General features: G+C 37.7%; 1 protein-coding gene across 1 annotated transcript in view; it reads left to right on the top strand.

Moving 5' to 3' along the window:
• LOC150088443 (mitogen-activated protein kinase kinase kinase 11-like) overlaps window positions 1–25,510 on the top strand; it is a 241,747-nt gene that overhangs the window by 84,145 nt on the left and 132,092 nt on the right. Inside the window, exon 5 of the mRNA XM_090370160.1 lies at window positions 23,541–23,784. Coding sequence (XP_090226286.1) covers window positions 23,541–23,784 — 244 coding nt within the window. The remainder of the gene's footprint in view (window positions 1–23,540; window positions 23,785–25,510) is intronic.

Raw genomic sequence — 25,510 nt, 5'->3', positions numbered from 1 at the left:
ATTTCTTAATAGGTATGAAATGTTTAGTAGCTGTTTTGTTATTCCAGTACAATTACATAGATAAGAAGAGTTTTCAGCTATACGTTTGACAAGATTATTTTTTGTGGTCTTGCACATTCTAAGCATGATATTTTCTTTGACTGCATAGCCACTTAGATATACAGTCTGTTCTCGTATAGCACGATAGTTGTGTTCCTAGAAACCCTTGTGCAATGCAAAATCGTGCAATATAAACAACAGGCCCTATGGGAAAAGTGGGGTTAAGTGCCGACCTCCCAAGATTGAACACACATTTGGAACCAAAACATTACCAAACACAATAAATAATCGGGTAATTTTAATCGTTATAAAATACGTAATTATTTTATAACGATTAAAATACGTAATAAAAAATATAATATATTTTTTTATTATAATATAATAAAAAATAAATATTATTTATTATATTATAATAAAGTATTTTTAGTATTTTTTAATACTAAAAAGTATTTTTTACGAATAAAATACGTATTTTATTCGTAAAAAATTTATTATATTAAATAAAATACTTACGTATTTTATAATACGTAAGTCGTAATAAAATATTGCTAATACTTTTGCTTCTATCGTAAGCAAACTTGTTTTTTGTTTGATTTTCTATCCAAACAGATGACAGCCGTTCCATCTCTTCCAATTCTTGTCTTAATCTAATGGATTTTAATTACACTTTGAGTTGTTCCCGCTATGAAAGTTGTTTTTATTTTCTCCGCATTCTTTGTAATTCTCGGCGTTGCCTCATTTAGGTCTGTAGCATGTGCAATATCACATGGTCTTTCATTTCGCTCAAAGCGTTTCACAATTTCATATTTTTTTCTCTATCGACAGAGGCGGACTGGCCATAAGCCTTACCCGGGAAATCCCGGTGGGCCAGAGGCTGGTGTGATTTTGGCCATAAACCGTAGTATGAGGCCACTATAAATTTTCCTGGGTAAGAATTTTTGACCCAGTCCGCCTCTGTTTATTGATATTGCTTTTTTTTTTTTTTTTCTCTCTCTCTGAATCTGCAGTGTCTTCGCCAGGACGCTTCCTTTTCACACCTTTTAAGTATTTTACTAATTTTTAGGGAATAAAGCGCAATTACAAAACGAGGAGGCACGCTTAATACACATAAACAAAGCTGCTCGTGTGTAGCAACTGAATAAACAACACCGTAAAGGCTGAGATACACTATTAACACCTCACATTTTACTAAAGCACATTTCTGGGGGTTACTACCATAAAACAATAAAAACAATTTCCAGTTTCGTTTCTGCTAGTGGAATCTGTTATAAACTGGTAGTAAACTCCATCTAATTGCATTTGCAATTATACCGATAGCTGGAATTGTGTTGGTTTTTATGTTATTATGGTTGAATAACTTCACTGATATAAAACACATAAATACATTTTCAGAATCTTCTTCATTCCTATCATGTTGCGTTCAGTTGGGGTGATTCCGCATTCGACTGTCATTTCTTGTAAACACAGAGGCGAATCGTGCATAAGCGAATTCGGTTCGTGTTATATAAGATAACGTTCCCCTATTTATAAATTGTGTATGATCGAATTCGTGTAATGTAAACACGTGTTATACGAGGACCGACTGTATTTGCAGTCTTATATAGCAAAATGAATAATTGTGCCACCACCAAATAGGAATGTGTATGAGGGGGTTGAAAGTTTTTTAGCCCAATGTAGACTGCAAAGGTTTATCTGAAAGACAATATTGACAATTTGTGATGTGACTCTTTTTGGGTGTTCACAGAAAATTTCAGGTTTATAACTATTCTCTTTTACAGGTGGAAATGTGAATGAAGATTGTAGTTGTTGAAAGAATCAGTTGCTGTGCAGTCATTGAGTACCTTCACTTAAAGGGAATATAACTGAAAGAAATTTATAAAGACATGTAGCAAACATTGAAATCTTGTCCTTCATATGCCTTGGCATAAAACTTGGTTTCAGAATTTAAGCATGGATGAGACAGTGTTGAAGATGCACCCTGCAGTGGGAGGAGGTTATTACTGTGTTGACATCGGCAAGTGTGGATGCCATAAATGACCTGATCATTCAGCACTGCAGAATAACGTTTAAGCACATTTAAGCAACATCTCCCAAGAACAAGCCCACGATATCATGGTGAATATTTTAGGAATCGAGAAGGTTTCTTTGAAGTGGGTCTCTAAAACCTTGAATGCAAATCAAAAGTGGGGAAAAGTGAGATGTTGTCAGCATTTTGAAGCTAACAAAGCTCAGTTTGGGGGTGTGGTATATCATTGTGGGTGCACCACTTTGATCCTGAAACAAAAGAACAATCAAAACAGTGGAAGCAAAAAAGTTTTCAGTGCAGAAGTTGGCTGGGAAAGTCATGGCATTCGTCTTCTGGGATGCAGAAGGAATGGTGAGGGTTGGTTTCTTGGAACAAGGTGCCACTGCCAATGCCGAATATTATTCTAACCTACTGAGATGTTTCCATGAATAATTAAAGCTTAAGAGGTGTTGGAAATTGGCCAAAGGAGTCATCTTGTGTCAAGACAATGCATGGTGCACACTGCATTTGTGACTCAGACAATACTGCACGATTTTAATGGGTTTAAGCAATTACAGCATCCAACCTACTTACCGAACCATTTTGTATTTCCAAATATCAAAAAGAAAGTGAAAGGGCAGAAATTCAACAGTAACAATGCTGTGATGGATGCAGTCAACAATTGCCTTGAGCAAAATCCTCTGAATTTTATTTGAGGAGGTTACGAAAGCTAGTGGATCATACCAGAAAGTGAAAATAAATGGGTTTCACAATTTTCCAGCATTCCTTCTATGAGAGGCTAGTGACTTTTCAACCTCTGCCCATATGTGTTTTCTTTGTGTCCTTCAGATACTAAGAAATGGATATTTATTTTGAATTGAAAACAACACTGTTTCCTTGATGAAAACCAAGCAAAAAATGACTTATTTGCTTGTACTGGGAATTAAATCTGCATATTTTTCTATTCTTTATTATATAGTATCGGTGTAAATACACCATAGTTAACCCATAAACGAAATGCACTAGGCATAACCCATAAGGATTATGCCTAGTGCATTTCGTTTTCAAAATACATTACTACCACATCCTTTCGGCATCTCTCATATTGTGGATATAACTTCGCAACTGTGATGGCTTGTTGTATTACCTGGGTACCTGCCCGTCCACTGATAATGAAGCCCAATAGCCTCGAAACGATTGTCTGGGTGGTGGTGGTACTGCTGAAAATAAATAACAGTAGTCTTCCCTACTAGAGAAGCGTTATTTATTTGAAGTAATGCAATAGCAGCTATCTTGTTGTGAAGGCAACCACAATATGAGATACAATTAAAACGATGCCCTCTACGCTACATACATAGCTCAGTTTATGGGTTAACTATGGTGTATTTACACCGATACTGTATAGTTAATTATCAAAACCCATAAGGATTATGCCTAGTGCATTTCGTTTTCAAAATACATTACTATTCTTTATTGTATCATAGTATATTAGAAATGATTTGAATACCAATGTGCATCATCCTTACAGTTCAACTGTGACATCATTTAATTGGCTTAACTTCACTGGAAAGAGAAAACTGTTTGAAAAACTATCAGTGGAATGCTTGTCTGTCTGTCTGTTTAAAAAGAAGTATTTCATTTAATGCAGCTTCTGATTTTTGAATGTGAATGAAGGTCACCTAGTGTTTATAAGTTTCAAAGTTTGAGTGAATGCCTTGCGAATATGTATCATTTAAATGTATAACTTTTGTTTTTGTCATCAGTAATATTATATTCACAGCTCAGAAGCACTTTTTCTGAGCTGAGTTAATGTAGGAACCCAGAGCCATAAATCTGTTTGTACCCAAAAATCCCACATTTTTGAATTCAGGGCATTTTAAAATCCCAAGCCAAAATTTACAAAATTTGGCTTGGGATTCTAAAGAAAATAGATTGCATACTCAGAATGTTTTTATTTGAATTAAAATGTAGAGTAAAGAGTGAGGAGGATAGCAATTAGTATTACTATATGAGATTTAGAACACTTTGAACTGGATCAGCAAAAAATGTTTTGTATATACAGGCACTCCTACTTACTTACAAACAACTTACGTACAACTCGCAGATACATAAGCTGTTGCTATGTTTGGTTATAAGAATCAATTTTGAATGCCTTTGTGATATTTTTCTAAAGCAGATTTCTGGAGGTCACTACCATAAAAACGGGTAGTAAACTTGATCTTATTGCATTTGCGATGATACCTTTAGCTGGAATTCTGTGGAATTTTACATTATTGTGATGAAATGTGCTTCCTCTTCACTGAAATCTTCAATCATATAAAAAATGTATATTTTCATAATAATAATTTTCACATAATAAATTTTCAGAATCTTCTCTTTCATTCCTATTTTTGGAGCTTCATAAAGTTGTTACTGCATATCTCACTTGCGCATATGTTAGTTGCAATTTGTGCGTTCCGTGTTCTTTGTTATTGATAGCTTATTATCTTACTGTTTTAAATTCTATGACTAAAAAAAATGTCAGTGAACAGAAATATCAATTAGTTACACTATTAGTTAAGCTATGTACGTAAGTGTAAATTTATTTTTATTTTGCTAACCTGTGAGAAATATTCTTCCGATTTTCACGCATCATTTAATTTTGTTAATTGGAGGAAGTAAAGTGTAAATTTGTGCTCTATATTTTACTTTTATAGCCTGTGGATAATATTTCTACTATTTTCGTTTATTAGAATAGCCATGTAATACAATTAAAATTCAGTTCGCAAATGTGATCACAATGACTGGCGCTTACTACATATCGTATAGTGAACAGTATTTTATTTTGGAGAGATCATAAAATTAAATTAAATTACATCATAAAATTAAATTAAATTACATATCCTATTTAGATTAATTTAGTTTTGAATAAATACTGTACTCTACATTATTATTCATTGTATGTTTTTCAGACTCATTTAACTTGGTTACAATTGTAAAATGCTGTACACGATGAAGTTTGTTGGGTTTATAATCTCAGTCCATTGTACTATACTTGTATTTTGTATCTACAAGACTGAAGTTGGATTTATGTACATAAAAAAAAAAAAAAAACACGATTAAGTACCTAAGTCGAGGAGTGCCCGTAATGAATTGGAGACTGCTGCACTTGCAAACATTGGGGCAGGTGATAGAAATACTGTTGTTTTTGGGATCAAAATTTCCACATACTCAGCCTCCTTTGTTAAATACAGTAAACCCCCGCTATTTGCGGGGGTTACATTCCTGAGAAATGCCGCGAATACCGAAAACGCGAATACTGAGTTATGGCTCCCTTAGTAATAAAGGGATTCCATTCCAAAGTATGAAATATATAAGAAAAACTAGTCAAAAATTTTGTCTATGTATGTATTATATGTACCTTCATAATATGACTATGTACATAGACAGTACATAGTGAAATGCAAGCATAAGGCATCGAAATGAAAATAAGAAACAATTTAATATTAAATATAATATTTATTAGAAATTTCAAACCGGCACCTTTGCTAGCTAAAAAACTTATCCCGCCAGTGCTATCACCAGTTTCGCTAAAGTGTTGATAAAGGAGTTTTGCCTCTTCATGAATGATGAGTGAACTTAACGAATTTTATTTTGAGTTCGGTCGTCTATCCAGAGATTTAAAGCTTTTTACATTTTTTCTAATTTAACATCACGAGTTAGAGCAAATTTTTTAAGCAATTAGCGCATTTTCACGGACACTATGGTGGATTTTTCTTCCGATTTCTTGATTGATCGTACTGTTGACTCATTGATTTTATAATGTTTTGCCACTGAGGAGACACTTTCACCATAAGAAATTTTGTCTAATAACTGAATTTTATTTGCTAATGTCATCACCTTCTTTGATCTTTTCACAATTCCCATGTTATTCGTAGCAATATTTTTGTAGGGGTTAGAAAATAATTTGTCCACAATAACATCACTTTCTTCCGTTAACACACTCGAAAAAGTCTGTTTTCACTAATACACTGCAAAACGGTATATTTTTCGCTTTTGTAAGCATATCAATTTATAAATTGATATATATATATAATATCAATTTATAAATTTATAAGATATAAGATATATAAGATATAAAAAAATTTATAAGATATATATAATATCAATTTATAAATTGATATATAAATTGATAAATTTATTCAGTTTATAAGCATATAAATTAAATGCAAACCACAAATTCTTCCATGAGAAGCGCATAGCACATACTGAACAAGGATTAGCGAGAAACATCCACGCTCGCGATTTTGTCACCCCTCTTCCCCACCCACCGAGTGCTGTTTTGACCGGGAAAGATAATTTTAGCCACGCCCATGTTTTTTTTTGGCGGAAAATGTTCACGGCGATTTAAAATTCAATTTTTTAGGTTTCATTTTATGTTAAATCAGCGACCGCGAAAACAGATACCGCGAATAGCGGGGGTTTACTGTACTTTTTAAAGTTTCTTTATCTTCTGTTTGATGCACTTGTTCAGTGCATAAGCACTGTATTTTTGTTAATTTTACGTAATTTTACGTAATTGTGGTTATTTTTGAATTTATTAATTAAATAAATTGAACTTAAATAACCATGGCTCCTAAAGTGCAGTTTAAGAATAAAATTTTGATCAAAGCTAAGCAGGAGAAGATAAAAAAAACATGATGGAATAAAAATTTGTGCATTATTATATGAGTATGGTTTTCCTCAATCGACCATTTCTACAGTAATTAAAAAAAAGAGGATATTAGCATTAGTTGAGGCATATGTTGCAATAAAGCAAGTTTATAAAGCATCAGCCAAAAAAAAAAAAAATAAAAAATAAACCAACCATTTTTCCCATCCGGTCACTCCAAATGCACCTCAGTCAGATCACCTCACAGGTGGATTAGTCTCCAGATGCTGCAACTTACAGAACTTAAGCCTTTCTTCGGCTTAAGTGCACTTTCTTTGTTCCTCTCACCAATCTTGTTGCCCTTCTCTGTACTTGTTCTAGCAATTCTACATCCTTCCTAAAATAAGGCCTCCAGACCTGTACACAGTATTCAAGGTGTGGCCTGACCATTGCCTTGTCTGTGCTAACAAAATTCCTATATATCATTGACAAAACCCCGTGATCTGTTCTGGCAACCTGTCTGCACTGCTCAGAGAACTTTAAATCTGGCTTCACAATTACCCCCAGGTCTTTTTCATACTCCACCTTCCAAGTGTAGTACCACACAGTAGGTACATTTCTCTCGGGTCACTTCTACCCATTTGCATTTGTCAATGTTAAACTTCAGTTGCCACTTCTCAGCCCATCTACCTAACTTTTCTAGATCATGTTGTAGTAGCATACTGTCTTTAGTGTCATTAACAACCCTGCCAACCTTTGTATAAACTGCTAACTTGGACATTAAGCCTGATATACCTTAATGGATATCATTAATAAATACACAAAACAACAGCAATGGGCCCAGCACTGAACCCTGGGGGATTCCACTAATAACATTAGTCCACATAGAGCAGTGTCCATTTATTACCACTCTCTGCTGTTTCCCACTCAACCATCCCTTTATCCATTACAGCAACTTGCCATTAATACCATACCGCTCCATTTTTTTGTTTTTATCATTGTTTTGTTCGGTTTTTTTTTTTTTTTTGGCTGGTGCAGCATAAGCCATAGGCTTTCTTGCACCATGCGGCCATTACTAATACTAATACTAATACTAATTTGTACAGCAGCGTTCCATGTGCAACAGTATCAAAAGCTTTCCTGAATTCCAAGTACAGTCAGTTCTGTTATAATGCGGAACATGTGTTCTTAGAAATCTCCGCATTATGGTATTTTGTGCATTAAAAACAACAGGACTTATGGGAAAAATAGGGATAGGGGCAGAACACTCAAAAAAAAATTTTCAGTCTGTTCGTAAAACACTAAAAAAAAAAAGATAGAAACCCAATAAAATTGCTAACATAGGTTTAAACATTTTAAATTCCTAATAAATAAATAAATAAATATTACAGTAAATATAGCACTTTAACTTGACAAGATATGAAGTTTGCTTGTTTGTAGAAGGGCTGTAGCTGGTGAGTTATAGCTAGGAGGAAAAAGGAGGGTTATCATTCTAAGGACGAAATGTTGTTAAACTTGATGTAGTAGTAGTAGTGGCATGTGATGCAAGAAAGCAAATGTATGAGCTTATGCAGCATCAGCCAAAAAAAAAAAAAAAAATCACACCATTCCCTCCAAATGCCTGTCCAGTTCCTCCTTAAATTTATTCACCCTATCAACTTCCACAACGACAGATGGAAGTTTGTTCCAGCAATTAATCACCCGCTGGCTAAAGACAAATTTCCGCACATCTAATCTACATCTGTCTTTTCTTAATTTGAATTTATGCCCCCTTAGGTTCATAATCTGAACAAGTGGAAGGATCCCATCAGAATTCAGCGTGCTGAACCCATTCAAGGCCTTATACACCTCAATCAGATCACCGCGCAGGTGCCTAGTCTCCAGCCACTGCAATTTGCAGAACTTAAGCCTCTCTTAATAAGAGAATCCCTTCATTCCCCTCACCAATCTTGTTGCCCTTCTCTGTACACGCTCAAGTAAATCTACATCCTTCCTAAAATTAGGCCTCAGGCCTGCACACAGTACTCAAGGCGTGGCCTGACCATTGCCTTATTCAGAGGGATAATCACCTCCTTTTCCCTGCTAGCAAAATTCCTATATATCATTGACAAAACCCCATGACCTGCCCTGGCAGCCTGTCTGCATTGCTCAAAAAACTTCATATCTGCCTGCACAATTACTCCCAGGTCTTTTTCATTTTCTACCACCCAGTTGTGGTAGAAAATGAAAAAGACAGAAAATAAGTGTAGTACCACACAGTTGGTACGTTTCTCTGGGGTTACTTCTACCCATATGCAGTACTTTGCATTTGGCAAGGTTAAACTTCAGTTGCCACTTCTTAGCCCATCTGCCTAAATTATCTAGATCCTGTTGCAGTAGCACACTGCCATTACTGTCATTAACAACCCTGCCAACCTTTGTATCATCTGCAAACTTCGACATTAAGCCTGATATACCTTCATCAATATCATTGATAAATATACAAAACAACAGTGGACCCAACACCGAACCCGGTGGGACTCTACTAATAACATTAGTCCAAAAAGACCAGCACCCATTGATTACCACCCTCTGTCTTCTTCCACTTAACCATCCTTTTATCCATTGTAGCAACTTACCCTTAATACCATTCTGCTCCAATTTGTACAATAGTCTTCCATGCGCAACAGTGTCAAAAGCGTTCCTGAAATCCAAATATATGATATCAAAATTACTTTTTGCATCCAGTTCCTTTGTAACCACATCATAATATCCTATCAAATTTGTCAGACAAGACTTTCCCTTAACAAACTCATGTTGCATCTGAATTATTGCTGCAGTATTGTCTAGATGATCCTGCAATGCATCTTTAGCCAGCGACTCCATTATTTTACCCGGAACATAAGTTAAACTAACTGGTCTGTAATTACTCGTGTCACCCTTCGATCCCCCTTTGTGAATTGGGGATACATTTGCACATCTCCAGTCCGTGGGGACCTCCCCTGAGTCCAAGGATGCTCTCATAATTATGGCTAAGGGTTTGCTTAGTTGCTTTGCCGCCTCCTTTAATATAACTGGATAGATCCCATCCACCCCAGGTGCTTTTCTTACGTTTAACTTCAACAGTTTCTCTTCCACTTTGCTCTCAGTTATTACAAAATCATTAAGTATCCTGCTACAATTTGATAACCTTCTGCCATTTTCAAACCTTAATAATTCCTCACGTGTGAATGTAGATGCAAAATACTCATTCAGTTTGTTTGCTATCTGAGCAGGATCATCAACAGTCGAACCAACAATGTCAAGTGGATCAATCAGATTCATCCCCTTCCTTTTAGAGTTTATATAAGTAAAGGAATCCTTGCTGTTTTTCTTAGCATCTTTTGCCAAGGATTTCTCGTAATCTGCCTTCGCCTGCCTAACCTCCTTTGTAACTTGGTTACAGATCAACTTGTAGCTGTCATAGGCTTCTGTGTCTCGTGTTAATTTGTATGCATCCCATGCATTTTTCTTCTCTGTTATGAGTCTCATTAGTTCATTTGACAACCATTTAGGCCTAAATCTTGAACAATATTGAACAATGTGGAAGGGTGTGATTCACTCTTCTGATTTTCTTTCTTCTGCACTGGTTTAAAATAGCTATCTATGTATTGTTGCTTTTCCTGCCTTCTTTCATACAGGAGCTGCCTGTATGCATCCAAATGGGTCTGAATGCCACCAAGCACTATCCTACTACGTTCAACGTTACAATCGAAAAGTGGAATGCTTTTCGATTCCACTTAAAGCAGCTGATAACTCTGCTGTTTTAAGTTCTCATGGGGCAGCCTGCTGGACTTTGTCATTATCCTCATATGACTTTCCACTTGACTAGCTGCAACAAGTTGTTGCAAATCTTCAGTAGATAGATTCTCATTTCTTTCAAAATATTTTATTATTTCAAGTTTCTCTTCTATATTTAATGCTTTCCTTTTGCACACACTGTTTGGCTTCGTGGAACCAGGATGCTTACCCATGTCTGGGATACTCTATGAATATACTTTTTATAAAGAAAAGTTAACAAATGCAGTAAAACAGTCCAAGACATACACTTGCATGCAAATGAACTGAGACATGAGGTTTGTGTGCGTGTGTGTGAGTGAGTTAAGGTTCTGCCTTTAAGGTGGAAACACTATTATCACCTCATACATTGAGCTCACATGTAAACATGTTAAACTTAAAATGTGTGAGAGCTATATTTCCTATTTAGTTGTATTGGTCGGTGACTATGCATGCTTACGTACATAGCTTAATTATTACTGTAATATATACATACTAATTGATATTTATGTTCACAGGCTTTTTTTTTTCTTTTTGGATGGTAAAATTTAAAACAGTAAAAAAGATAAATAGTCAATAACGACGAACATGGTGCGCGCGCTCGCACACACACACACACACACACACACACACACACACACACACACACACACACACACACACACACACAAGAGAAGATTCTGAAAATTTATTTGTTTTTATATGATTGAAGAGGAAGGAGAAATACACCTCACCATAATGTGAAAACCCACAGAGTTCCACTCTCGCTATTATTGCAGATGCAGTAAGGTCGAGTTTACTTGCTACCTGGGAGTCTAAAACGCTGATGGAACTGATATTCGGGTGACACTCAAGTCAAGTGGACCCAATTTCGGCAAAGTCCGGACGGTCTGTGACAGCCACATCCTCTGCTTGCACCTTCACGATGGTGGGACTGTTAGTAATCCTGGGTATAACCTCCATGCACAAGTACATGTTGGGTGACCACCCAGGTGTGAACCGACATAAGCAGGGGTCGAGATGTGGTGCCCACACCACATGGAGGAATGCCGCCCCTCTATGTTACCAGGCAGTACTAGGTGGTAGATGACTCATCAACCGATAAAATACCACCACTTTGTTTATTGGAGGCTTGAAGTGGTGGAACCCATGTTTAGTCTCTAGAGCTAAGATCCGGTCAACCCTTCCCTATCTCTTCCATCATGCAGTATAATTGATTACTTTTGAGGTTATGATGAGCGTCATGGCGAGATCCAATATTCCTTACATTTCGAGGGTACAGCTCTAAAACGGTGTTCGCAGGCCGGCTGCTAGTTAGTACACTGGACCGAACCTATTGGTAACTCTCTAGGAGGCTCCCGGATCAGCTAGTGTATAATCTTGCTACCTCTACTCTGCCAGATAGTGACTGGAGGGAGTCCAAGTAGTGTGTATGCGGGGAGCATTGTCGAGGCTACTTTATGTCAAAGATCTGGGTATATTCTTACCACGAGTACGCTATATCCAAAAATTTCATTACTTCATGCAGCATGTCCTACCCACTTTTTCTTACTATTGAATACTCTATGAATTGTCAAACTGATAGAGCAAGCTTATCTGCGAAAAGATCTAAACTTCCCAAGCACTTCGTAATTCATTTCACAAATATACGTGGTCTCAATCTAATCACAACGATGTCCATTTCCACTTGCAGTCTGCCAAACCCATGTACTTTTTCTGACAGAATCTCAGTTATCGGTTGATTCAACTACTGCTCATCTCAGATGCCCAGATTATTTGCTGTATGATTCCTTTCGCCTCAAAGGTGGTACTTGTGCATATGTCCGTTCTGATATTCCCTGTCAGAGACTTGGCAATTTCGAATCTCCTCTCTTCGATCTTCTCTGTCTTAAAATCGCTTTACCTCATTGTGTCAAATTCATCTGTTGTCTCTACTGTTCTCCCAACTCCACTAATCACTTGGAGCTCTTTGACTTCCTCTCTTTGCAACTTGACTTTCTCCAGTCCAACTTTCCTAACAGTGAGGTAATTTTCCTTGGTGATTTTAACGTTCACAACTCCAGCTGGCTTCCGTTTTCTAGTCACACCGACCCAGCTGGTCGAGATGCTGAGGCTTTTGCAATTACTAATGACCTAGCACAGATTGTTCATTTACCTACAAGAATACCGGACAATCCTAATCACACAGCCAATACGCTTGATCTTTTTCTCACAAACAATCCTAAGTACACGGTCGAAGTGAGAGGTCCTTTAGGCACTTCAGATCACAACTTGGTGATTGTCTCTTCTCCAATGGAACCTTTATCTCATGGCTATTCCCAACTTCTTGTTGTTTGGCATTACAAGAATGCAAAATGGGATGACCTGCGAGACTTCTTTTCTTCTTTTCCTTGGTCGGATTACTGTTTCAAAACTTCTGATGTCAACGTTTTCTCAGATCGTGTCAGTGAAATTATTCTTGCAGGAATGGAATCCTTTATCCCACACTCCACTTTAATATCTCGTCCTTTATCGAAACCTTGGTTTCCAATAAATGTGCTAAGGCTGTTAAAGAGAAGAATGTTGCATATTGTAATTGGCTTGTTTCTAATTCTTCAGGTTCATTTCCTGCCTACACCAAAGCTCGCAACAATTGTAAAGCAGTTATTAATCAGTCCAAACTAGAGTTTGAACAGGCTAAGATTAGAAAACTTGCTTCTTGCCCTAATGGTAGCCGAACATTCTGGTCTCTTGCCAAAGCTATTGGCCGCAAATGTTGCCCATCTCTGCTCCCACCTCTGTCCAAACCAGATGGTTCTGTTGTTACTTCAGCCAAGGATAAAGCTGACCTGCTAGCATCCCATTTTTCTTCCAATTCATGTATTAATAATCTTGGTAAAACACCTCCCACCATTCCCAACACACTCCATTCAATGCCTCCTGTGGTCTTCCGTCAAAAGGATGTCAGTTTGATTTTGATGTACCTTGATGCTAAGAAAGCTCCAGGTCCTGATGGTATTTCTCCACTTGTTGTCAAAACCTGTGCTCCTGAACTTACAACTATTATTTGCTGCCTTTTTTCACTTTCTTATTCCAAAGGTGTTTTTCCTTCTACTTGGAAATTTGCTCATATCCAGCCAGTTCCTCAAAAAGGTGACAAATCCCTCCCATCCAATTATCGTCCTATTGCAATTACTTCTACTCTTTCTAAAGTAGTGGAGAAATAAATTAACTGCCAACTCTTAATTACCTAGAAACCTTCCGTCTGATCAACGATCACCAATATGGATTCCGACAGTGTCAATCCATTGGTGATATTCTGGCTTTGTTACCCATTTATGGACTAATTCAATGGAAAGGTTCGGTGAAACCCAAGTAGTTGCTCTTGACATCTCAAAGGCTTTTGATCATGTTTGGCATAAAGGTCTTCTAAACAAGCTTCCATCTTATGGTTTGGCAACTGTTTTTAGTAATTGGTTATCCAGTTTTCTCTCTGATTGCTCACTGAGGGTGATGGTAGATGGCTCTCTGTCTTCTAACTTCTCCACTAATGCCGGTGTCCCCCAAGGTTCAGTTCTTTCCCCCACTCTTTTCCTCTTCTATATTAATGACCTTCTTCCATTGACTGGAAATCCTATCCATAGTTTTGCCGATGATAGCACATTCCATTCCACTTTTCATTTTGAGAAACCTTGTCCTGCTCAATCAGCTTCAACTTTTCGAAAATCTGCTACCAATTCCTTAAATGCCGATTTTCAGGTAATTCTCGAATGGGGCAAAGACTATTTAGTTGATTTCAACCCTTCTAAAACTCAGTCTTGTCTTGTATCTCGCAAAAAGGATTCTTCTGTTCCTATGCTTATCTTTAGTGATGCTCCGATTTTTAGGCAAAATGATATATCTCTTTTGGGGATTACCCTGACTTCTAATCTCTCTTGGCACAAGCACATTACAAATATTGCTTCCTCTGCATCTAAAAAACTTGGTTTTCTCCTTCGCTCTCGGCGTTACTTTTCTTCTAAACAGCTGCTCACTCTGTATAAATCGCAAATCTGCCCTGCCATGGAATATTGTTCCCACATCTGGTGTGGTGCCCCCAAAACCTCTCTCAGGCTTCTTGATTCCATTCAGAAGAGGGCAGTTAGGTTAATTAATGATTCATCTCTAACAAAGTCTCTCCAATCGCTTTCTCATAGACGTACTGTTTCTGCTGCATGCCTCTTCTACAGATACTTCCATGGGCACTGTTCTTCTGAATTGGCTTCTATAATTCCCGCTCTCTCTTTCAAAACAGTTCGAACACGTTCCGCCACCAGCCAATATCCATTTACTGTCCAACTTCAAACCCACAGAACCAACTTTTCATCTTCCTCATTTATTCATTCAACTGCCATTTTCTGGAATAACCTTCCGTCATACTTATTTCTTGAAAATTACAATCTACAGAAGTTCAAGTCCAGTGTCAACAAATATCTTCTTTCATCTTCTCAACCTCCAACCCAAGCACAGTACTAAGTTCTATATGTTCTAATACCTCTCTCGTGTTTGGGGTTCACATAAAAAAAAAAAAACTTATTTATAATTAGTCTGTGCAAACAGAAAAGCCAATAAACTGGAAATTGCAAATTGTTTAATGGTAGTGACCTCCAGAAATGTGCTCCTGCACTCACGCTATCCATTCTCACAAAATTTCTGTTTGAACAAAAAATCTTGTTAATACAGAGAATGAGAACAGTGTCTCCGATCAATATTGTTACAGTAAATGGGAAATATAGCTCTCACATATTTGATGTTTCACATTTTTAAATTCTTAAACTTGTGGGTATTGCTGCGCAGGTTGCTATGTTCAGCTTGGTGCCTGGTTTTACGTTCACCAGGTGTTACTTGCAGAAGAAATCGCACTCAAGTCAATGCGAAAATGGCATTTAGTCGCATATATTAATCCCTAATATATTAATCACGTTGGAACAAATTCGTGTTTTTATAACAGAATTGACTATATGATATCAAAATTATTTTTTGCATTCAGTTCCTTTGTGACCACATCATAGTATCCAATCAAATTGGTCAAACAAGACTTCCCCTTAACAAATCCTTGCTGTGTCCGAGTTATAACTGAAGTCTTGTCTAGATGATCCTGCAATGCTTCTTTAACCAGTGCCTCCATTAATTTTCCTGGAACAGAAGTTAAACTAACAGGTCTATAATTACCTGGGTCTCCCTTTGATCCTCCTTTGTGGATTGGGGTCACATTTGCACATCTCCAGTCTATGGGTACCTCCCCTGAGTCCAGGAAAGCTCTCATAATTATGGCTAATGGTTTGCTTACTTCCTTTAATATAACTGGATAGACTCCATCCACCCCAAGTGCCTTGGCCCCGAGTGCCAAGCGATAGTTCCCACGCGATCTTTCTAGTGATTTTCCTAGGGCGAGTACTAGTGCTTAAATAATCCCTCCACCGCTTGCAGCGTTACTGCTGACCGCTCGCAACGTTACTGCTCCCCTCGCTGAGCAACGTCACTGCTTCACCGCTAGCAACGTACTGCTCTCTTCTTCTGCTGATCGCTTGGTCACTGGTTGGCACCACTCCTGCCTCCACGTGGCGGGGTCGGTATCCTGGGAGAAGGAATTCCCTCTTCCAGGGCTGAAAGGAGCAAAAATGGATTGTGATGCATATCCACCGCTAGAGCCCACCGGTTCCAGACCTGTCAACTCTGATTCAGAGCATGACTTGAATCGTTCAAAGAGACAGCGGACTGAAAAATAGTGCAGATATGCCAGCATTTCTAATAATGCACTCATTATACACACAACCTGTAGGCAAGTTATCGCCATTTCTAATACAGAAATGTTTAGGATCCATTGTTGGATCCCCTAAAATGGTGAAGCGTCTTCTGAGGCCTTTTAATTGAAACTTCAAAAACATCTCATTCAGAAAAATTGTTAAATTTAACTACATTTAACAATATCCCAATGTCAGTTACTATCCATAACACCCTGAACACGTCTAAAGGCGTTATCAGTGAATGGCACTTACTAACTGTTTCTGAAGAAGAAATAGTACAAGAACGTAGCGAACAAAAGGTGACACATGCTCGGAGAATAATGACCAAAAAAAGATGGCAACCTAATTCCAACTAGGTCCATTATTTTGACGTTCAGCACTCCGAATCTTCCATCTTCTGTCAAAGCAGGTTACTTAAACTGCAAGATTCGACCTTACATCCCGAATCCCATTCGCTGCTTCTTTAAGTGCCAGAAGTACGGCCATGCACAGACTGCATGCAGAGGCGACGCTGTGTGTCCTATTTGTGGCTCCAAGGAGCATTCCCAAGGAGACTGTACAGCTTCCACTCCCACTTGCCCAAACTGCAAAGGAAGCCATCCTGCATTTTCTAAAGTGTGTGACCTTTGGAAAACGGAAAAAAATCCAGAAGTATAAAGTGGAGCATAAAGTCACATACCCTGAAGCAAGAAAGCAAATAATGCTAACCATGTCTAGCCGATCATATGCATCGGTCACAAAAAATAGCCACTCAGCTGCAACCCAAACAGATGTCTCCATCGAACCGAATATTTCCTTTGCCGCCTGGGCCAAAACTGCGCTAACTTACAATAAGAAAACTACAGTCAGTGAGACCAGCAATACCCCAATCAGCATCCCAACTGATGCTATCTCAACCTTGCCAGAAACAACAAAATCAGCTACTATTGAAAACCAGAAGAAAGCGAAACCAAGGATTACCAACATGGAAATGGAGGTTCAGTCAGAGGATGAAGAGACAGTACTAGAGTTACATGCTAATGATACCATGGATACAGGACGCCCAACCTTTCCCAGAAATGAAAAATCAAAACTAAGCAGACATAAACCTTCCCAGAAAAAACAGTCAGATCAATCTTCCTCCAATAAATCCAACAAATGAATAAATTCCTTCAATAGAACTGTAGAGGATTACGCAGTAATATAGATGACTTGAATGATTTACTAATACCAACTAAAGCAATAGGTGTATGTTTACAGGAAACATTTTTATCACCACAAGTTTCTCTGAAAATTAAAAATTATTCTATCTTTAGGCGAGACAGGGATTCTGACACTCCTGCTCGTGGTGGGGTGGCTATTCTTATCAGAACTAACATACCGTCAAGACATCTCCAACTACAAACCTCTTTAGAAGTTCTAGCGGTTCGGATAGCAATGGGAACTTCGTTAACCCTTGCATCCATTTATATCCCGCCAAATTATCCTTGCTCCCAGACTGAACTTGACAATCTTATCACACAGTTGCCACCTCCAGTCTGCTCGACGATTTCAACGGTCACCATCCATTGTGGGGATCTTCCATCATGGATAGGAGAGGCCAATTAATAGAAATGTTCCTGGATAACCATAACCTGACTCTGTTAAATTCTGGCTCTCGAACTCATATCCAACTACCTGTAGGTAGTTGGATATGAGTTCCTGTAGGTAGTTGGATATGAGTTCCTGTAGGTAGTTGGATATCAGCCATAGACTTATCAATATGTTCAGCATCTCTTTTTCCAAGCATGGAATGGTCAGTGCTAAATGATCCATTCCACATTGACCATTTTCCTATCATCAGTACAATTCAAACACAGGCGGTGTCATGTCCTAAAGGCCATACCTCTTGGAACTTTCATAAAGCAGACTGGAAAAACTATTCAACTTGTGTTCTACTTGACAAACTATATGTACAACAAAATCATATTGATAACGTAACTGACCACATTACAAGTCATATATTATCTGCAGCAGAAATTTCCATTCCAAAATCCAACCAGAGCAAGTGGGTACACCAAAATCAGTGGTGGAATGGAGAATGAAAAGTGAAACGAGAAAAAAACCGTGCCTGGAACCAGTTTCGCAAATTTCCAACTACTGCCAACCTAATTATGTACAAAAAACTCAGAGCCAAAGCAAGACAAATTAGGAAGACAGCAAAATGTGACTCCTGGATTAAATTCGCCTCAGCTATTAACAAAAATACTGACACTCAAATCATTTGGAAAAGAATTCAAGCTCTCAATGGGAAATTTCTACCGCAGCAATCTCCGATAATACAATGCAATGGGCAGGACTTATCCTCTCCTACTGACATTGCAAATGCTTTTGCTGAATCTTTTTATAACATTTCTGCCTGTTCCTCTTATGTGATCTCCTTTCAACGCAGCAAAACTGATTCAGAACGTCATAAGTTTAATTTCGCAACTAGACTTTCACTTCCGTATAATCAGCTGTTTACTCTATCTGAACTGAGGGAATCTTTGAGCAAATCTCCAAACAGCGCAGCAGGACCAGACGGCATTCACTACAGTATGCTGAAGCATCTGTGTGAAGCCGATCTCGGCACACTATTACTCTTTTATAACTGGATCTTTTCAGAAAATACGTATCCTCTGTCATGGCGTCATTCCTATATTTGTGCTATTCCAAAACCAGGCAAAGATCCTTCTCTAGTTGAGAATTACAGACCAATATCATTGACAAGCTGTCTGGGCAAAATCTTTGAAAGGATGGTACATAAGAGGCTCACCTGGATTCTAGACTCTGAAAATCTCCTTTCTGATCACCAATATGGCTTCCGTAAAAACAGGTCCACCCTAGATGTACTTGTAAAAATTGAATCCAACATTCGTAATGCCTTCGTCAGAAAACAACATCTAGTGATGGTCAACCTGGATATTCATAAAGTATTTGACACCACATGGCATCATTTTATTATTAAAGATATGCATCAGTTGGAGCTGAGAGGACATCTCCCTTTAATAATTCAGAACTTTTTAAAATTGCTTACATTTCAGGTCCAATATAAAAACATGCTGTCAACATCTCACATTCAAGAAGAGGGTGTCCCACAGGGTTCCATATTGAGTCCAACCCTATTTGCGATTAGGATCAACAATATTTTGGAAGAACTTCCAAAAACGATTGAAGTATACATGTATGCTGACAATCTCACCATATCTTGCCAATCGCAAAGCATGAATACTATCGAAAGACAGCTACAAATTGCTTTAACGAAAATTCAGTCCTGGACCTTACGAAATGGATATAATCTCGCTGAACAGAAAACCACTACCACTCATTTCTGCAGACTTCGGTCACTTCATCCTGATCCAGAGCTAAAGATAAATAACGTGCCAGTTCCTCTTGCTCACAATGTCCGTTTCCTTGGTCTGATACTAGACGGGAAACTGAACTTTCAAGCACATGTGGCCTATCTTCGAACTATCTGCTTGAAGAAATTAAACATCCTCCGGTGTGTGTGTGTGTGTGTGTGTGTGTGTGTGTGTGTGTGTGTGTGTGATCCTTGTCATGGGGCGCTGATTGTCATACCCTCATCCATCTGTATAGAGCTCTCATCAGGTCTCGCTTGGACTATGCCTCTCCAGTGTATGATTCAGCGAGGAAAAGTACTTTAGAACGACTAAACACCATCCAGCACTGTGCTTTGAGAGTCGTTCTAGGCGCATTCAGGACCTCCCCGGTTCATTGCCTGTACATCGAAGCTCATGAACCTCCCTTACATCTTCGCAGAAAATCATTACTTCTGATGTATGCTGCAAAAATCCGTAGTCTGCCCTCTCATCCTTGTTGGAGATGTCTCTACAATACTGTATGCGAGTAATTTTACATCAGTAAACCTAATGAAAACTGACCTGCTCCACTTAGATTTAAGGAACTGGCTCAATCATGGAACATAGAAATCAGCAATATATTTCAGGACAAAACACCACCAGATCCACCCTGGGAAAATATCTGTGCAATATATGATGACTACTTTCAACAGTGGGGAAATAACACGCTGTCTCCTTCCAATAACGCACAGTTACGTGCAACTTACACTCTTTCTAATTCAAACGCATGTGAAATCTATACAGATGGATCAAAAACTGAGACCCAAGTAGGTGCTGCTGCAATCTTCCCATCATTTAGCACTTCTGTCTCACTGCCAATAGAATGCAGTATCTTCACTGCTGAGCTCTATGCTATAAACTTAGCTCTGGATCACATTGTTGAACATCTAATTCCGTCTGCTTTAATATACACTGACTTACTCAGTGCTGTCTCTGCCATAAATACTAATACCAACTCCTCTCACCCTGTAATAAAACAGATTCATTCTAAGTTACTTGCCTGTAAGGAATTGAACCAAACTGTGATATTCTGCTGGATCCCTGGACATTCTGGAATAGCCGGCAATGAAAGAGCAGATCATGCAGCCAAACAACCAGAAACCACTATTTCGCAGACTTTTCAAGTTCCATATACAGATTACAAACATATTATCCATAAAGCATGTTATAACAGCTGGTCATTAATCTGGAAAGGTTATCCAGGAAATAAACTCTACCAACTAAAACCGGAACCAAAGCTGTGGCCCTCCAGCTTCCAGAAAAGGAGACGAGAAGAAACAATTTTAGGAAGGCTCAGGATTGGGCATACTCATCTCACTCACCTGTATCTGTTAACTAATGACAGCGCTCCACAATGTACATCATGTCAAGTACAACTGACCATTCGCCATTTGTTAGTGGACTGTCCTCACTTTTGAAACATCCGCTTAGACACTTTTAAATCGTTTACTAATATGCAGACATCAATAAATTTAATGAAGATTCTGGGAGATGATCCTAATAAAAAAGAACTATTTACTTTCCTAAACCGGATAGGAATATATAATAAAATATAGTTATTTCATATTCACCATTAGAAAGACACAATATGGCCCAAGTAGCCAAGTCGTTAAACCCAACAACAACCCAGGTGCCTTTCTTGTGTTTAACTTCAATTTCTTCTCCACACTTTGCTCCCTGTTAGAGTTTGAAAAACTTCTGGTATTCCCCTCCTTGAATAACTCCTCATGTGTGAATGTAAATGCAAAATACTCATTCAGTTTATCAGCTACTTGAGCAGGATCATCAATACTCGAACCATCTATGTTAAGTGAACCAATCTGATTCATCCCCTTCCTTCTAGAGTTTACATAAGTAAAGAACTCTTTACTGTTTTTGTTTGCATCCTTTGTAAAAAACACCATAAGTATTAACTTTCAAAATTGCTATCTAAATTCAAATAAACCAAGGAGCTTGACTAGGACTATAAAGCTACTTAAATAATTTAGTATCTTTCTATACATTAAAATAATTTTCCTCTTAGTGATATTTATTCAGCCAATGGGAGAAGAGTGATGCGAATTACGTGGTAATACATAAAAATACTAAAATACTTAACAGAAGCTTATTTTACTGTGGTAAAACTAGCTTCTGTTTATGGATGGTCACGAGAGGGATCCAGTGCCGATTTAAAAAAAAAAAAAAAAAAGGCAGCGGAGCCCTTGAAAATTGAATTCCAAGAGTTTGTTGATCAGAAGGGTTATCTTGCCTGGCAGGTTTTTAAATGTTGATGAAACTGGCGCCTTCTGGAAGCGAATGCCCAGGAGAATGTTCATCACCAAGGATGAGGCTAGTTTACCCGGGAATAAGCCTATGAAAGATACTCACTTTCCTGTTGGGTGCCAATGCCTCTGAAGATTTTGAGCTGAACCCTTTGTTGATATATCACTCTAACACCCCTAGAGTATTCAAACAACAACAAAGTCAACAAAGGCATGCTGGGAGTGTTTTAGTGCTGTAACAAGAGGGGCCTGGGTTACAAGATATGTCTTCAATGAATGGGCACTTGAAGTTTTCTGTCCTTCAGTGAAGACTTATCTTGAGAAAAACATGCTTCCTGTGCTCCTGCTGGATAATGTGCCAGGCCATAATCCCAACCTTGTTCAATCTCTTGAGGCACAGTGTCACTTTGGTCCAGTCAAATTTTTGCCACCCAACACCACTCCTCCTCTCAAATAATGGACCAGCAAGTGGTTGCAAACTTCAAGAAAATATATACCAAGAAAATGTTTGCAAATTGCTTTGCAGCAACCTCTAGTGAAAATGCTGTCACCCTCAAAGATTTTTGGAGGGCAAAGTTCAACATCCTGGATTGTGTGAGGCCGATTTTAAGTTTTTGGAATGATGCTTTCACCAGCTGCTTAAGTTCAGCCTAGAAAAACATCTAGCCTTTCATCATCGATAACTTTGTCAGATTTGAAGATGATGGTGCTTTGACAAATATTGTCACCCTTAGTAAATCAGTGGGTCTGAAGGCTGACGAAGAGGGTGTGGAGGACCTTATTGACACTCATGGGAGTGAACTAACAACAGAGGAGCTATAAGAGTTCACAAAAATTATGGAGAGTGTTACTGGAGAGGAAGAAAAACACCCAAAAAGTGTCAGCTGAAAAGTTGGACTGTAATGTTGGGAGCATTTAAGAGAAGTGGTTAAAAAAAAAAAAAAAAAAAAAAAACCCCTCCCCAACATTGAAAACACTGAACTCGTGATCTGCAAAATGGAAGACGAAGTCATTCCTTACTCCAGGAAGCTACAAAAAAAGTTGTCAAAAACAGTACACTTTGGAGATCACATTTCTTTGCCAGTAGTGACAAAAGACTGAAAAGACATCTGATCTAGTCCCACCAGCATTATACCACTATTGATTTCATTGGCACTGCACTTCAAGTCTAAGGTAAATGCCAATTTATTTTTGAATTTTATTTTAAGATGTTTTATAACTATTTGTTAAATAATCTTTATAAAACTCAATTTTTAATATAAAAATCGAGTATAACATTTAAGAAATATCTATTTTGTGTGTTATTGGGGTTGCCTCTGAAGAGTTTAGACTGAATTACAAGAAATCAATGTATTATTTCTTTCTACTTACAATATGTTCAACACACAATGGGTTTTGTGGAACAAATTACCATCAGATGTCGGGGCTCACTGTATTTGATTAAATTTCTAGTTAATCTTTTCCATCAATAGCAAATTATATATTCACACAAAAAATGCATTTAATTTCACACAACCAAGATTACAACTGTAACCAAGTCATTTTGAATGCAGTCTCTCTCCTCTCTCTTTGATCATTCTAAAGTAAAAAATGCATAAAATTATGTATTTATATATTTTTTCTATGTCATAGAAGCTGTTTTTTTTTTTTTTTTTTCCTTCCTCGTAGGAATTGCGTTGTAGAGAGGAGGAATTAACAAAGGCACTTCTGCAGCAGAAGATTCAAGAAGAGTTCTTAAGAAAGAGAGAACAAGAACTTGCAGAACGTGAGATAGATTTGTTGGAGAGAGAACTAAATATTATGATTCTTCAGCAGCAACAAGGACGTCCTACTCCTAAGAAACGTAAAGGAAAATTCAAAAAAAGCCGGTTAAAACTTTTAAAATGTGGAGGCCAGATTAGTATGCCTTCAGGTAAGAATTGTTTCTCTTTATTTTTCCTTCTTCATCTAGCTAACCATGAAGACATAGTAGTGTTAATAAATGCAGACATAGAATTTATACAGAAAACATGAAATGTTACTGACAAGATGAGCATCAGATGACTGTTGTTGATTAGTTAAACGAAAGAAATTCCATATTGAATGTGCCCCAAGCATAATTTGTATAGTCAAATCTGGATGCACAACAAATTCTAATCACAATAGTGATATTCGGTATTCTAAGACACATTCAATTTCTAAGCTTCATAATTTTCCAGTTGATATCAACAGACTTTGAGTATATTGGCTAAGTCATTAAAGATATTAATTAATAGTAGTCTTAGAAGAGGTGCCACTTGATAGAATAACAGAGCAAAGCTAAACAGCAAATAGAGTAAAGCTGAATAGAGCAACAGAGCAAAGTCTTTGAACAATTACACTAATGGGGGAAGCTTCATTTACCTAGACATTAATGGCATGAAATACCTGGATGCATGGCATTGAAAACCTTTGACAAACAAGGAATTTATATGATGCCTCAGATCAAGTTTTACTTAAATGAAAAGGGCAAATACAGTGTATTATAGGATTCAGGGGGATATTTCAGTGCAGTAATTGAAATCAAATAGAATTCTTACTCTTAAATAGGTTTGATTTTCATTTGTGGAGTACTCATCTGCACTCATGGATGACTGTGGCTGAGGTAAGTATCGCCAAGGTTTTGGTTGGTATTCAACTTAGAGACATTCTGTTATCCATTGTTTTATATAAGTTGCTTTTATCTTTTTTATATTGTACAGCTTCACCTTAACAGTGAATCTTCTAGCTGTTTTGAACCTAGGCGCTTCCATAGCCAGGTGGGAAGGAGCAGCAGTGCATAGCACACGCTTCTTGATTAGACCGGGGTTCGAGCCCGTCACCACGAAATATGGAGGATGCGGAAAGGTCAGGGAATGACCACCGCATATCCCACAGCAATATGGCCTTAGTTGCTAATGCTCCAAATAACTAACTAACTAGCTGTTTTGAACCTTACTGGCTTCTTATCAGGTGATGGGTGGCCTCCGTTAGTGAACATGTGCTGAACTGTGAATAAATCAAATGTATTTTGTTTAAGTGAATAGACAAGTAATGTATGGAAGTGAAACTGTCACATTTAAACCCATAGTAACTGTTATTTGCCTCAAACATTCGCTTGCTTTTGCCCTACATGCAGTACATTATTATATGATTGTGGAGTACTGTTTCAGTGCAGTAGTTGAAGTCAAATAGCACTTATGTTTTAATGAATTTGATTTTTAATCATCGGGATTATTCTGCTCCTATACAGACAGATAAGATGGAATATACAATCCTAAGGCTTGAGGGAATGAAGTATTCACCTTTAAGACAAATATTATCCAATTTTCTGTTTAAGTTACCAATATCTTTTTAAGTTGTGTAGAGCCACCTGAATAGGTGCATCTGCTTTACACACAAAAATCTGAGACAAAAATCCAGGATAGTCTTTTTGAAAGTACTGGCCTCATCAGCTTGCATGGGCCTCTGTTAGTAAATGGTTGCTGAATTGTAAATAATGTATTTTGTCCAAGTGAAGAGCTAAGCTGTATGTGGAAGTACAACTTCCTTTAAATGCATAATGATCATTAACTAAGGTACAGGTGACTACACAACTTAAAAGTAAAGAGAATTAAGGCCAACTTGGGATCACTCAGCCA

Source organism: Mastigoproctus giganteus, chromosome 3 (assembly GCF_048544385.1).
Source record: "Mastigoproctus giganteus isolate SK-2022 chromosome 3, ASM4854438v1, whole genome shotgun sequence".
Lineage (NCBI taxonomy): Eukaryota > Metazoa > Arthropoda > Arachnida > Uropygi > Thelyphonidae > Mastigoproctus > Mastigoproctus giganteus.
This window is presented reverse-complemented; position numbering and strand designations above follow the sequence as displayed.